This window comes from Sus scrofa, chromosome 7 (genome assembly GCF_000003025.6).
Source record: "Sus scrofa isolate TJ Tabasco breed Duroc chromosome 7, Sscrofa11.1, whole genome shotgun sequence".
In the NCBI taxonomy this organism is placed as follows: Eukaryota; Metazoa; Chordata; class Mammalia; order Artiodactyla; family Suidae; genus Sus; species Sus scrofa.
Genome location: NC_010449.5, coordinates 78,856,047 through 78,870,464, shown reverse-complemented (window position 1 = coordinate 78,870,464; position 14,418 = coordinate 78,856,047). Strand labels below are relative to the sequence as shown.

General features: G+C 38.3%; 3 protein-coding genes across 3 annotated transcripts; 2 read left to right on the top strand and 1 right to left on the bottom strand.

Annotated features, from left to right (window-relative positions):
- Positions 474 to 1,504, top strand: LOC100524691 (olfactory receptor 11H12-like). Its single transcript, XM_003128790.2, is given in 2 exon segments — positions 474 to 696; positions 699 to 1,504. Coding segments are annotated over 2 exon segments (984 nt in total). The 5' UTR covers positions 474 to 518.
- LOC100156174 (olfactory receptor 4K14-like) lies at positions 6,057 to 7,079 on the bottom strand. Its single transcript, XM_021100009.1, has one exon. The coding sequence runs from the start codon at positions 6,993 to 6,995 to the stop codon at positions 6,057 to 6,059; it is 939 nt and encodes a 312-aa protein (XP_020955668.1). The 5' UTR covers positions 6,996 to 7,079.
- LOC100523076 (olfactory receptor 11H12-like) lies at positions 12,680 to 13,940 on the top strand. The gene has a single exon (XM_021100008.1). The coding sequence runs from the start codon at positions 12,925 to 12,927 to the stop codon at positions 13,876 to 13,878; it is 954 nt and encodes a 317-aa protein (XP_020955667.1). The 5' UTR covers positions 12,680 to 12,924; the 3' UTR covers positions 13,879 to 13,940.

Sequence of the window (14,418 nt, the reverse complement as noted above, 5' to 3'; positions counted from 1 at the left end):
TATTGGTCCACTGTTTCCTCTTTTGCCAAGCCTTTGCTCTCATCTGCCTTCACCACCACCCCATGCAAGTAAAGAACCATTCCACTGGACCTTGAAGTGAAGAGTGTAAGTTGCACGTACAAGTTATGCAAACAAAAAGAAGTAAATTAGTAAACAAATAGGCAAAAAGATGGAGAAAGAGAAAGGAAAGGACCCAGAAGGTATGGGAAGATAGGGGGAGAGGGAGGGAGGGAGGGAAGGAAGGAAGGAAGGAAGGAAGGAAGGAAGGAAGGAAGGAAGGAAGGAGGGAAGGAAGGAGGGAGAAATATATTATCTTACGTGGGGAGAACACCACGACATTTGGTAGAAGTGCAACTATTCCTTTCTTACTGGGACACAAGACTCAAGACAGTACAAGGAAACTGGTGAGGTTAAATAAGTAGATAAAGATCAGATCATGAAGGTCCTTATATGTTATGTGAAGTTGCTTGGATTTGGCTTCTTTATTATGTTTCATTGCAACACAGCTTATGGACTAAATGAACATCTCCGGATCAGGATTCTATTCTGAATCAGTGCATGAATTCATCCTTCTGGGTTTTCCCTGCAGCAGGGAGATTCAAGTCATCCTGTTTATGTTCTTCTGCATTGTCTACCTCCTGACTCTCATGGGAAATGGAGCCATTATCTGTGCTGTGTGTTGGGACCAGAAGCTCCACACCCCATGTACTTCCTTCTGGGGAATTTTGCATTCCTGGAGATCTGGTACGTCAACTCCACTGTTCCCAACACGCTGGTTAACTTCCTCTCAAAGACCAAGGCCATCTCATTCACTGGGTGCTTCCTTCAATTATATTTCTTCTTTTCCATGGGCTCCACTGAGTGCTTCTTTCTCTCAGCAATGTCATTTGATCGATACTTTGCCATCTGTCATCCTCTGCATTATGCCACAGTTATGACTGGACAATGTTGTATCAACCTGGTGATTTCTTGTTGGGTGTGTGGCTTTCTCTGGTATCTGGTGCCTGTTATTCTTATCTCCCAACTGCCTTTCTGTGGCCCCAATGTAATTGACCACTTTGTGTGTGACTCAGGCCCATTGCTGACCCTTTCGTGTGCTCCTGCCCCCATGTCCAAGCTTACCAGCTATACCCTAAGCTCCCTCATCATCCTGCTCAGCTTCCTTTTCATCCTCATCTCCTACACCCTGGTCCTACTTGCTGTGCTTCGGTTGCCCTCGGCATCCAGTCGACATAAGGCCTTTTCCACCTGTGGGTCCCATTTGGCTGTGGTGCTGCTATTCTATGGGACCATCATGGTGATGCATGTGAGCCCTGGATCCAGCCACTCCACCTTGATGCCAAAGATTATGACCCTGTTCTATGCAATGGTGACTCCGCTCTTCAACCCTTTGATTTACAGTCTCAGGAATAAGGATATGAAAAATGCTCTCTGGAAAGTTCTGGAAAAGTCTAAACTTTCTTTGGTAGCAGGCCCAGGAGGAATGTGGAATAATCCAGCTTAGTGGAATATGGGTAAAATGGCCATCCTTTTACTTTCACTCATTTGTATAATTATCCACTCAGTAAATAGTAACTGAATGCCTCCTCTGTGTTAAGGCACTGTGCTTGGCACTAGATTGTGAAAATAATTATGAAGATAAAGCAGATAAGTCTCTTCTCTCAGAAAACACTCTAATGATGTAGAGAAACAGATGAGAAAATAATTACCATAAAATGCAAAAAACGTTCTAACCAACATATGTACAATATATGAAACACAAAGAAAAAAGAGCAGCTAATTTGCCCAGAGTTGTGGGCAGTAGGGATTAGTGTCAGGGAAAACTTCAGTCGACATCATATTAGACATATGCATTTTGTGATTGGGGAGGGGGAAGTCTTACATTTCTGTTTAACTTCTAGCTAGAGTTCTTTTTCAGTCTTACTGTGATATTGTTAAAGCATATGGAACTTTAAATCAGAAGATCTAGTTAGGAACTCGATTCTTTCATTAATCAATATGAATTTGGCAGGTGGTTTAATTTCAACTAAAATTGGAATGGTCATTCCCACCTCCAGAGAACCATTATGTGATGTGTGATGTTTTCATGAGATCGTGGATACAAAAGTTCCTGAAACATCTCTAGTACACAGAAAGCATGAAATAAATGTTAATTGAGCATGAATCTTGATCAATTCTCTGTTCTCATGTTCTTCATCAGAATCAAAGAAATCTCAAAGTCACCTCCTATAAAAAACTTTTGATGAAGTCCTTTTACAACAGATCTCCTTCTTGACTTTCCTTGAGACATAGAGATTATGTTTCTTCCATGTATACCCCAAATACCATGTGTTTAGTTTGGGTTTGGGGTGTGTGTGTGTCTGTGTGAGTGTCTGTCAGTAGGGTATTCTAGACAACTAATCTTTAAAACTAGGTCTTGCATACCCCTGAGGATACTCAAAGACTTTCCAAGAGGTACACAAGCATGAATAGTTCAATTTCCAGGTCCTAAATTTACATACATATATTTTCCTAAAGCAGTGACTAAGAACCCATCCATTGTTGAAGCTTCAAATGGTCTTATTTCACACATTCTTTTCACAATTGCTCCTCTCCCACTTCAAATATAAAGCCTGCCTTTAACCTATCATGACATTAATATTTTACAGTCTTCAGATATATAAACTTCCAGTTGGGACACTGAATGAATAATTTGAAATACTGATCACTCTACTATGAAAGTGAGTGAATTTAACTGTCAGATAATAAATCTTTTTGTAACTAGTGGTTGACAATTATTTCTTTCTAATACAATTCAAGGAGGGTGTCTTGCTTTGGGTTGTCCCAGAAGGAGAACCTGAGGCAAAGACTTGGGTGCAGGTAGTTTATTGGACAGGGAGCAAGAATGAGGAATGAGAAGTTACTATATCAATGAGGATCTGATTCCACTAGAACTTCTGAGAATTGCCCATTTGAATGTATACATACATACATAAAATGTGTCATATATCAGAATAGTAACAAGTCTCTCTAAGCCATCCTCTTGTTGGAGGAATTTCTAGCCTGCCTACTACGGGAAACAAAATTTTGGGAACAACTGACAGAGACTGACAGAGAGAAAATTAGACTGGTTTGGCACAAAACACTCACACCTCTATTCTAACTTCTGTGGATCTGCACCTGGACAGGTTTGTTAACATCAGATTGGAAACAAAGACCCAGCCATCTTTGATTTAAGGGAGAATTTAAAATATCCTTCTGACCTAAACCTGAACCACTGTCTTCAATGAGTACGACCTAGGTATTTTTTTAATGACACTTCTTTTCCCACATATCTGCTGTTCTTTGAGTAGATAATTCTATTAGTCCAGAGTCTCCAGAGGAAGGGAAAGTAGTGAGATTTTAAAACCCAACTCTGAAGTCCTAATATCACATATTCAAACAGTATGGGTGGAGCCTTTCGTAGGTGCCAGGCGCTGACCTCTGTCATTTATTCAGAATTCGTCCTCACAGAGCTTACGTGGAAACAGGCAGAGTTTCTATGTAATGAGAAAAATGCTGGGATAGAGAAGCATAAATGCTGTGGGCTCACACAGAAGGGGTGAAGAGGCCACTTATTCTGGGTTTTCAGGGAAAATAGCACAGGGTTAAAACTAAAAAGATGGCCAGAAAGATGGTAGGGAGATAAAGTGTCAGTGAAAGCAAGTTCCTGACGAGAGATATGGAATGAGCAAAAACCTGGAGGTGAAAGAGCACAGGATGTTCAGGAGGCTGAAAGTCCTTTAGGATAATGGGAGCACACAGAATCATAGTGATGGGCTGGCAGTTTATATAGGAACATACAACAGACCAGAAAGCACCAGGGGTACTTTCCCATAGGAAGTTACACTTCTTGAACTTTCCTTCCCATGGTTTTGGGTCCACTATTTTATGCACATCTGTAAAAGCTGAATTTCTTTTCCACTTAATAATCCTTAAAATATTCCCTCTCACTCTCCCTCTCTCTCTCCTTGGCTACATCCCCCACATGTAACAGTTCTTAGGCCAGTGACTGAACCCACACCACAGCAGTCACCCAGGCAACTGCAGTAACAATGCTGAATCCTTAACCCACTGGGCAAAGGGGAACTACCATTAATCCTTAAAATATTTTTTTTTCTTTTTCTTTTTAGGATGGCACCTCTGACATAAAACAGTTCTGGAGCTAGGTGTCAAATCAGAGCTGCAGCTTTCAGACTATGCCACAATAGCCACAACAGATCTGAGCTGCATCTGCTTGCAGCAAACACTGGATCCTAACCCACCAAGCTAGGCCAGGGATCAAACCTGCTTCCTCATGGATACTAGTTGAGTTCTTAACCTGCTGAGGCATGATAAGAACTCCTATAAATTTTTGAGTCCTATATAATGTGAACATATTTCAAGTTGTCTCATTATTTTGTTAAACTTTTGCTGATTTTGCTAAAGTTTGATTATGTTTCTTTTTTTATTTTTCAGCCGCTCCCTTGGCATATGGAAATTCCCAGGGCAGGAATCAAATCTGAGTGGGAGCTGTGACCTAAAACTTTTATTTGGACCTAAACATACAGTTGGTTTGGCATATGTTAGCAGCAACTAAAAGTGAAAGTCTGCAGCTTTACAAGCCCCAAATTAGTTAAATATTAGCCAGTTTTGATTAGTATTAATGATTACAGTACTGCCAAATAGCGATGAGGAGAAATTTTCCCATTGGGAAGAAGCGCAAGCTGTGCATTTGGTTGTCCACTTTGTTTGGCTATCAGTAGAGGCATGGCCATCTATCAACTCATGAAGAACTACCAATCATTTGGTTGGATATCAGGGCCTAGAATGAACAGAATTGGAAGGATGTTGGCAAAGAATTCCTGGAGGGAAATTCTGGTAACAGAGGTCTCAGAATGGGCAAAGTTTATGCAAATATGTATGTCCTGTATGAATGCTCACCAAAAGGCATCCACTACAGAGGAAACGTTAGTAATCAGGTAGACAAACGAGTTCTGTGCATGTTAACCTCTGTTTCTAGCCACTCCCAGTAATTACTAAATGGGCTTCTGTACAAAGTGACTGATTTGAGGAAAGAAGCCAGTGTCACAGAAACATTTTCCAAATGGAGTTAGGAGAAAATTCAAGAGAAGTTTATTAAGATGTTATCCATCAGGAAGTATGTATGACTTGGTTAAATGGTCAGCATCTCATTGAACATAGTTAAAGGCATAGAAAGACTGATTAGATTAGACAATCCCCTCACAAAGGATTATTAGTGTGGATTTTAGGTAAATATTACATGATATTTTACTGGTTTATTAATAAATGGAGTTCTCATTGTGGCTCAGTGGGTTAAAGACCCAATGTTGCAATCATGAGGATGCAGGTTTGATCCCTGGCCATGCTCAGTGGGTTGAGGATACAAGATTTCTTCAAGCTGTGGCGTAGGTCACAGATGCAGCTTGGATCTGGCATTCCTGTGGCTGTGGCATAAGCTGCAGCTGTAGCTCCAATGTGAATCCTATTGAATCCAATTTGAATCCCGGGCAACTCCCATATGCCACAGGTATAGCCATAAAAAGAAAAAATAAAGTAATTAAATTCTAAACTGTTGAAATTCCTTGAAATAATATTAGCCTTATTCCTATACCTGGAGGCAGTCATAACATGTAGCTATAAACTAAGTGTTTAGAATATTAGCCCTATTTTATTTTTTTTTATTTTATTTATTTTTTTTTTTTGTCTTTTGTTGTTGTTGTTGTTGTTGTGCTATTTCTTGGGCCGCTCCCACGGCATATGGAGGTTCCCAGGCTAGGGGTCGAATCGAGCTGTAGCCACTGGCCTACGCCAGAGCCACAGCAACGCGGGATCCGAGCCACGTCTGCAACCTATACCACAGCTCACGGCAACGCCGGATCGTTAACCCACTGAGCAAGGGCAGGGACCAAACCCGCAACCTCATGGTTCCTAGTCGGATTCGTTAACCACTGCGCCACGACGGGAACACCCTTAGCCCTATTTTATATGGTAAATATACTGTCAATTTGAAGTGCCTACAGTGAGGTTTCTAGGCATTAAATATTTTCCTTGGCATGCAAGTAGTAGCTTCTGAATCTCTTCATAGCATTTTTTATCTCTTTATTTCTTAGGGTATAAATGGCTGGATTTAGAAGAGGTGTAATAACAGAGTAAAACACAGCAAGAAATTTGTCCACCCACGTGATGCTGAGTGGCCACACATAGATGAAGATGCAGGGCCCAAAGAAGAGCACCACCACCGTGATGTGGGCAGTGCAGGTAGAGAGTGCCCTAGATGCACTGGTTTTAGAGCCTTGTCGAACAGTAAAAAGAATGTATGTGTAGGATATCAGCAACAATATGAAGCAGGTCATGGCCAGAACCCCACTGTCAGCATTCATTAACATTCCCAAGCTATGAGAATCCATGCAGGCAAGCTTGATGACCAGTGGTATATCACAGAAGAAGCTGTCCATTTCCCTGGGGCCACAAAAAGGCAATTGCATAATCACAGCCATTTGACTCATGGCATGCACAAAGCCAATGGTCCAGGAAATAACCACAAGCCCAAGGCACTTTTGCAAGTTCATAATGGTTGAATAGTGGAGTGGCTTGCAGATGGCCACATAGCGATCATACGCCATTACTACTAATAGCACCATCTCACCACCTCCAACAAAATGCACAAAGAGAATCTGACACATGCAACCTCCAAAGGAAATAGTCTTGTTCTCCCTGACCAAGTCTGTAATCATCTTAGGAGTGGTAACTGAAGAAAGCCACATATCAACAAAGGACAAGTTGGCCAACAAGAAGTACATGGGGGAATGCAGATGGGTGTCGATGATGATTAAGATCATGATGGCGATATTTCCAGATACAATAATCAGGTAAAGCATAAAAAATATCAGTAAGAGTAGGACCTGCATAGCCCACGACTGGCAAAGTCCCAGAAGCACAAATTCTGACACTACAGACAGATTTCCTGTATCCATTTTCTTCAGTGTTTCCTCTAAAATAACCTCAAGAGAAGGATAAATTGTTAGTTAGTAAGATGGGAAGTGGGAATTAATTTTTAGTATTCAGCTGAAATTCTATCTCATTGAAATTTAAACTTCATGAAATTTAGCATCGATATCTGAAAGTGAAAATTATATTTGAGAAGACAAATCTTGGCAAGATGCTTCTGGTATTATGCCTACATGAGAAGTCAACATGCCTAAAATTGCCTTTCCAAGATATGATTTTTATGGATGATTAAGAGGGTATTCTCACAAGGAGGAAGTGAGAAAGGTGAACAGCAATATGAAATACCAAGAAAAGATTGCCATGTCACCTAGAAACTAGCTCCATTCCAGTACTGCAGTAAAAGAATCTTGGTAGGGCACTACCAACAACAATTTTACTTAATAACTAAAATTTAAGTCATCTACTTAGGAAGATGATGGTGAACAGATATTGAAATCCAGAACAAATGACATGGCACAAAATTACGGTTTCTCTGAATTATGCATAATGATTTCTTAAAGCTTCATTTGCACCTCTTCTATAAGACATCATAAAATTAAAACTTTAGCTTATTATTCTAAAATATTTGTTGGAACAACCTTTAGGAGAGAAGCTACATAGAAGGCCATTTAATAAATACCATGGTACGATAATACAAATGCAAAATCAGACACATAATTTATCTTTGGTTAGGATCAAAATTAAATGGAATTAATTTAGTAAAATAAATCTACTAGAAAAAAATGTCAGTAGAGATTTATGTGAGGAAGGAATTAACCAAAGTGGAACTCAGACTCAGGTTCTGACTTGATGAATGCTGAATGGAAGCTCCTCATAACTCAAGTTTATCAATAGAAAATATTTACCTTCAATTACATCACTGGATGCTTTGAAATACCGCCATAAAGTTAAAAAATATGTCTTTTCTAAGACTAGAGAAAACAACAGACATGTAAGTAAGCAAAGTATATATTTGACTGTTAGTACTGACTGAACATGAAGTGAAAACTTCAGAAATCACCAGTTACTCATTTCTAAATAGAATTATGATATTGCTTATAGTCATCCTTAAGTAAATTAAGAATTCCTCTCAAGCTGAATGGTAGAAAGATAATTACATATCTCTTCCCCTTTATTGACTTCCCTTGGATTTGTTGTACTTTGGGGTCTTGCATCTTCCTTTATGCTTTGAAATTGCAAGGATGGTGCCAAGGAAAGCAGGTGAACAATGAAAACTGTTACCTCCTCATGAGCACTAGCTTCCCCTCCCCTTATAAAGAAACACAGATCAAGCATAGAAAGAAAGAATTTCTTAAAGAAATTTTGGGAATCACACATTAGCTATGAACAGGGGAACATGTAACAGTCTCACAACTTACAAATAAACATATCCTCCACTAGAGATATTTTTAATTTCTAAGAAAATATTCTGATATTATACCCAGTAGACTTATGCCCCTGATAAACATGAACAGTTTGATATTTACCTTGAAACTCTGTCAAGATAAATCTTCCCAGAATTAGTTTTTAATACTTAGTTTTGTGGAGTTCCCGCTGTGGCACAACAGGTTAAGGACCTTCTGCAGTGGCTCAGGTCACTGTGGAGGTGCAGCTTTGACATCTCACCCGAGAACTTCCATATACTGCGGGTGCAGGCAAAATAATATTAATAATAATAGTAATTAGTTTTGTATCTATTGGAATAAGGGACATAGAAAATAGCTAATAGCAAAAGCAGAATTTCAACTGTGTTGGAGAGAGGAATTTGTACATTGCTAGGGAACAATTTACCAATAAAAAAATCATAGTCTTTCATCAGTTTTGAAATTGTCGCTATATCATAACATTGATAGAATAAGTATTACTTTATTAATTTAATCCAACACGTGAGATCATAGTGGAATAACCATGGACTTTTAAATTAGTGAGATCAGGTCTGAACGCATTACTTGTTGACCCTGTGACCTTGAGCTAAATTTATTTTTATTTCCGTTTCCTCATCTGTAAAAACAGAACACTCAATCTAATAGATTTGCCATCAAGTCAGAAAATATGCATAAAGCACTTAACAGTTTTCTAGTACTCAGTTAACTTTAGAGTTAACTTCCTCTCTATTCATTAAAATGCAGCTTAAAGCACTAAAGACTTCAAAGCTTACTGGTTACAATCTTAGAAAATAGCCAACTACCTTCTGAGGTAAAAGACACAGAATCACCTTTCTTTAAAATACCTACTCCTTACATTCTGTCCAAATTAATAAGCTGTCAAACTTGCTTCTTGCTTTCCATGAGCTTAACAACTTTTTCACCTTTCACTTCTACTTTTATCCAGGAGGGGATTAATATTTTAAGACTGACAGAGGCAATAACACATTCTTTTAAAGTACCTTTGGAACTCTGTAACTCAGGGTACATTTTCACAAAAGGAGGTAGAGATAACTTTGGGATTAGTAAACTTGAAAACTTAAGGAAAGGAAATGAGTCACTCTTCTTGAAATATTAAAATATAGCAATGCATTTTTCTTCCTGTTCTAGATGCAATGTCCTTCCATTAATTTTTTAATTCAGAATCCTAAAACTGTGAGATTATCAACATTTATAATTTACAAGTATAAACTCAGAGAATTAATAGATTGCCTGAGATAGACACCAGATGAATTATGCAGAGAGATGTCCAAGTTCCTTCCACTACCTAAAGCTGCCTTCCTGTTTTCTCAGGTTAATGAGATTTAATCCTATTAATCTTATAATAACTGAGTTTTATATCACTGCCCACTGGATATATAATTTTTTACTTCTATGTCTATGTATTCATAGACATAGTATTCATAACTCTCTGATAATAACATTCTTTATCTTCTTAAATGGGAAGAACCATTAAGCCATAATAGCTTCTAATAATCAAGTACTTGTCAAAGAACCATGACCTCCCAAAGCAGACTTAGAGCATCTCTGAGGTACAGCATTATGTGTGGTATGTACACTGTTGTTAGAGACCACAGAAATTCTAGTAGGAATAGCATAGGAGCAGAAAAACCCATGATTTATCTCTTTAAAGGTCAGAAGCTGAACAAGCCGTACTCAACTCCAAACAGAGTGGGCATGCATGAAACACATACATAGAAATATTTTGAAATTATTTAGAGAGTCACCGAGAATATGAGATAACTTACTATACACAAATTTGTCTAAGACCAGATTACTTTTCTACCCTTATCTTCTGATATATGCTTGAGATAATATCCATTGTTAGGTGGAGGTAGTGGGAGAACTTTCCCTCAGCCTGATATTTATTCATCGCTGGAAGGAATCCCTTGGGTGAAGTTTTCCTGGTCTTGGTTTTGGCCAGAACAAGAAGCATGAAAATAACTCACCCTGGACATCTCTTGGGAACCTCTATGTTAAGAGTGATAACTTTTGCATATTCTGGGAATCAGAACAGGGAGACAAGAAAAACACATATAAAGCAGCTAAGCACGTACTTGTGAGTCTGTGGTTCACCAAACAGTGTTCCAAGGCATAGATTCCTGATCTCCTCACATCATGTTACACTATATGATATGAGCATGCATTCCCACCTGGGTGTTTTACTCATAATATGTAGACTCCAAACTCCTTGAGGTAAAAATGAAAGGGACACTATTCAATGAAAGCAAATACTTGTCTCACGGGACATCAGTTGGGCCATCACATGTTCATCTGAAGTGTTTCAGTCAGTCAACTCAAATACTGAGACTTCTTGCTCTTTTCTCTCAAATCTAAAGAATTCTACCATGCTGCCTTTATAAATCTCATTTCTAAATTCTCCAAGTTTTTATCATCAAGGTCCTACACTATCTATACCTCAACATTTGCCTTAATGACCTCTCTGCACAGCACTTCTGTATCCTATAATCTATGCGACTATATTTGAAATTTAATCACTTATACATTCAATATACTCAGTATATTTGAAATGCTCCTAAACTTCATATCAGAACTTTTGGTGATAAGTTGTCTCCTAATGCTCCTCAAACTGTGTCTTCTGGAAACTTCTTGGAATCCGTATTTCAGTTGGGCAAGAGAAAAGTTGCCCCAGAAAAGTTGTTACTGCTCTTTACTGATTCCTCAGGGAATGTGCAATAGTTTAACTTTTTAAAAAAACATTGGCTTGGAAGAGGACATTCCTAATGCTACAGAGGCCAAGTCCCAGGAGAACCTGTGATAATAAAAGTGCAATCTTAATTTTTGTGTTGCAATAATGTCTTTGTCCAGCTGGAGATGGAAGGATAAGATTTATTAAACAGATCCTTAGAGATTTGGTTAATATCAAAACCATGAAAGCTCTATATTTCTAGCACAGCAGAGACAGCTCTATGCTAATCTCTTTTCATTTCATAATTGCTTTATGTTGATTTATAAATTCTCCTGAACTTGAGCAGTTTTAAAAGGATTCATATAACTAAAAGAAGCACAAACAAGCTTCCACAAAATCATTATTAAAAACCTCTCAAATCTCTAGTGTGGAGAATAGATGGGAAAAAATTCCTTTTTAAAATTTTGTGTTTGTGCCCAAAATATGAGCTCTCACAACTTTTAGGACTCATATCCTTGCATATTACTACACACAAAATTTTTCAGATAACTCAGGTCCCTGGCATCTTTTCTATAAGAATGTAGGATGAAGGAAGTTTACTTATGGCAAAAGAAAGCATTTGACTTCTCTCAGCTTGGAAAAATTTTTTACTTTAAAGTAGCATATAAAGAAAATCAATACCAAAATTTTGTGGGAAAAAAGTACTTCAAAAAATAAAATCCCATACCTAGGTTTTTTTGTTTTTTTGTTTGGTTGGTTGTTTTTTGTTTTTTGTTTATTATTTTTTTTTTGGCAAACTTCTGTTTAAATAAAATATTTAGTGAAAACATAAAGCTATTCTTTTCTACAAGAAACACTACAACATTACAATATTTAAAGTCAATGTTGGTAAGTAAAATTGTGGTATTACAGTTTTATGATGCTTAATCTAACAGCAACAAGAAATGCAGATATTGGCTTTGAAATGATTACTACCAATTTACTGTGACATATGTCCATTTTTTTCATATTTGAATGATAAGTAGTATATAATGTAAGTCATAAAACTCTCTACCAAGTCTATTTCACCATAAAATGGGATTAGGATTAGAAAATAGTATACATTAAGTGTTAACTCTGTGTTATATGCTATTCAGAAACTATCACAGATCATCTCAGTCCCCCCAAAATAACAAGCTTACAAAATGTAGGACAGACGTGTGTTTGCCAGTGGGGAGGGGGAGGTAGTGGGTTGCATTGGGAGTCTAGCATTTGTAAATGAAAACTGCTGCATTTGGAGTGGATGGGCAATGAGATCCTGCTGTATAGAAACATGATGGAGGATAGAGAAAAAGAATATATATATATAGAATATATATATATTCAGAATATATATATATTTCTACAAGAAACACTACAAAAAACATGATGGAGGATAGACAAAAAGAATATATATATATATAGATAGATAGATAGATAGATAGATAGATAGATAGATAGATAGATAGATAGAATAACTGGTCACTGTGCTACATAGCAGAAATTGATAGAACATTGTAAATCCATCATAATAAAAAATTTCAAAAAATTAAAGTGCCAAAAAAAGGAAATAAAATAAATTTCTCTAGTTGTGTCATTGTAAGGGAGAGATACAGAAGCAGGCAAAAGTTTCTTTCTGTGCAGCCAGCTGCCTACTATGCCCAGAACACAGAGTATATAGCCAAGAGCAAGTAGACTACATTCTCTTCCTAAATGAGGACGCTCTTGAAAAATGAGTCTTCTCGTCATTCTTAACAGCAACACATTTGAAACTAGTCCTAACTGATAAATACGTGTCTCTTGACCTTGCAGGTGATCGACCCCATGAACGTCTCTGAGCCAGATTCCAGCTTTGCTTTTGTAAGAGAATTTATACTCCTAGGTTTTTCTTGTGAGTGGAAGATTCAGATCCTCCTCTTCTCACTTTTCCTTACCACATATGCTCTGACCATAACAGGCAATGGGGCCATTGTTTGTGCGTTATGCTGTGACCGGCGACTCCACATCCCCATGTATATGTTCCTGGGGAATTTCTCCTTTCTAGAAATCTGGTATGTCTCGTCTACAACACCCAAGATGTTAATCAACTTCCTCTCAGACAAAAAGACCATCTCCTTTGTTGGATGCTTCCTCCAATTTTATTTCTTTTTTTCTTTGGGAACAACTGAATGCTTACTTTTGGCTGTCATGGCCTTTGATCGGTACCTCGCTATCTGCCGTCCCTTGCACTACCCTAATCTCATGACTGGGCATCTCTGTACCAAACTGGTCATGACCTGCTGGGCTTGTGGGTTTCTGTGGTTCCTGATCCCCATTGTTCTCATCTCTCAGATGTCCTTCTGTGGATCAAACATTATTGACCATGTTGTGTGTGACCCAGGACCACTATTTGCACTGGCGTGTGTCTCTGCCCCAGCAACTCAACTGCTTTGTTACACTCTAAGCTCTTTAGTTATCTTTGGTAACTTTCTCTTCATCCTTGGGTCCTATACCCTTGTCCTAACAGCTGTGTTACGGATGCCTTCAGCCACTGGGAGACATAAAGCCTTCTCCACCTGTGGGTCTCATTTGGCTGTGGTATCACTGTTCTATGGATCTCTGATGGTCATGTATGTGAGCCCAGGACTCGGACATTCTGCTGCAATGCAGAAAGTTGCAACTTTGTTCTATGCTATGGTGACCCCACTCTTCAATCCCTTCATCTATAGTTTCCGGAATAAGGAGATAAAGGCAGCCCTGAGGAAAGTTTTGGGGTACATTCTAAGACATATTAGATGACCCCTCTATGATCAGGTCAGTAGAGTCTGATGAAAACCAACCTAAATTATATCATTATCCAAATCTTCAAATATGGGTCTAGTGATATTAATTTATATCAGCCTATGAAATTAAGAATCTATGGTGTCACTTATAAAGTGCTGAAATTATATAGATAAATGGAAGTGTAGGGCTCCACTTTGGCACTTAGACTGCATATTAAACAAAAAATGTACCCATTTGGATGTTGTTCAAATAGTTCATTTATCAGTGATTAAAAACTATTTGGTGTTCCCACTGTGGCTCAGTGGGTTATGAACTCGACTAGTATCTATGAGGATGCAGGTTTGATCTCTGGCTTTGCTCAGTTGCTTAAGCATCTGGTGTGTCCATGAGCTGTGGTGTAGGTTGCAGACACAGCTTGGATCCTACATTGCTGTAGGGCTGTGGTGCAGGCTGCCAGCTGCAGCTCCAATTCGATACCTAGACTGGGAACTTCCACATGCCACAGGTACAGCCTTAAAAAGTAAAAATATATTAAAAAATAAAAGATAAAAGGTT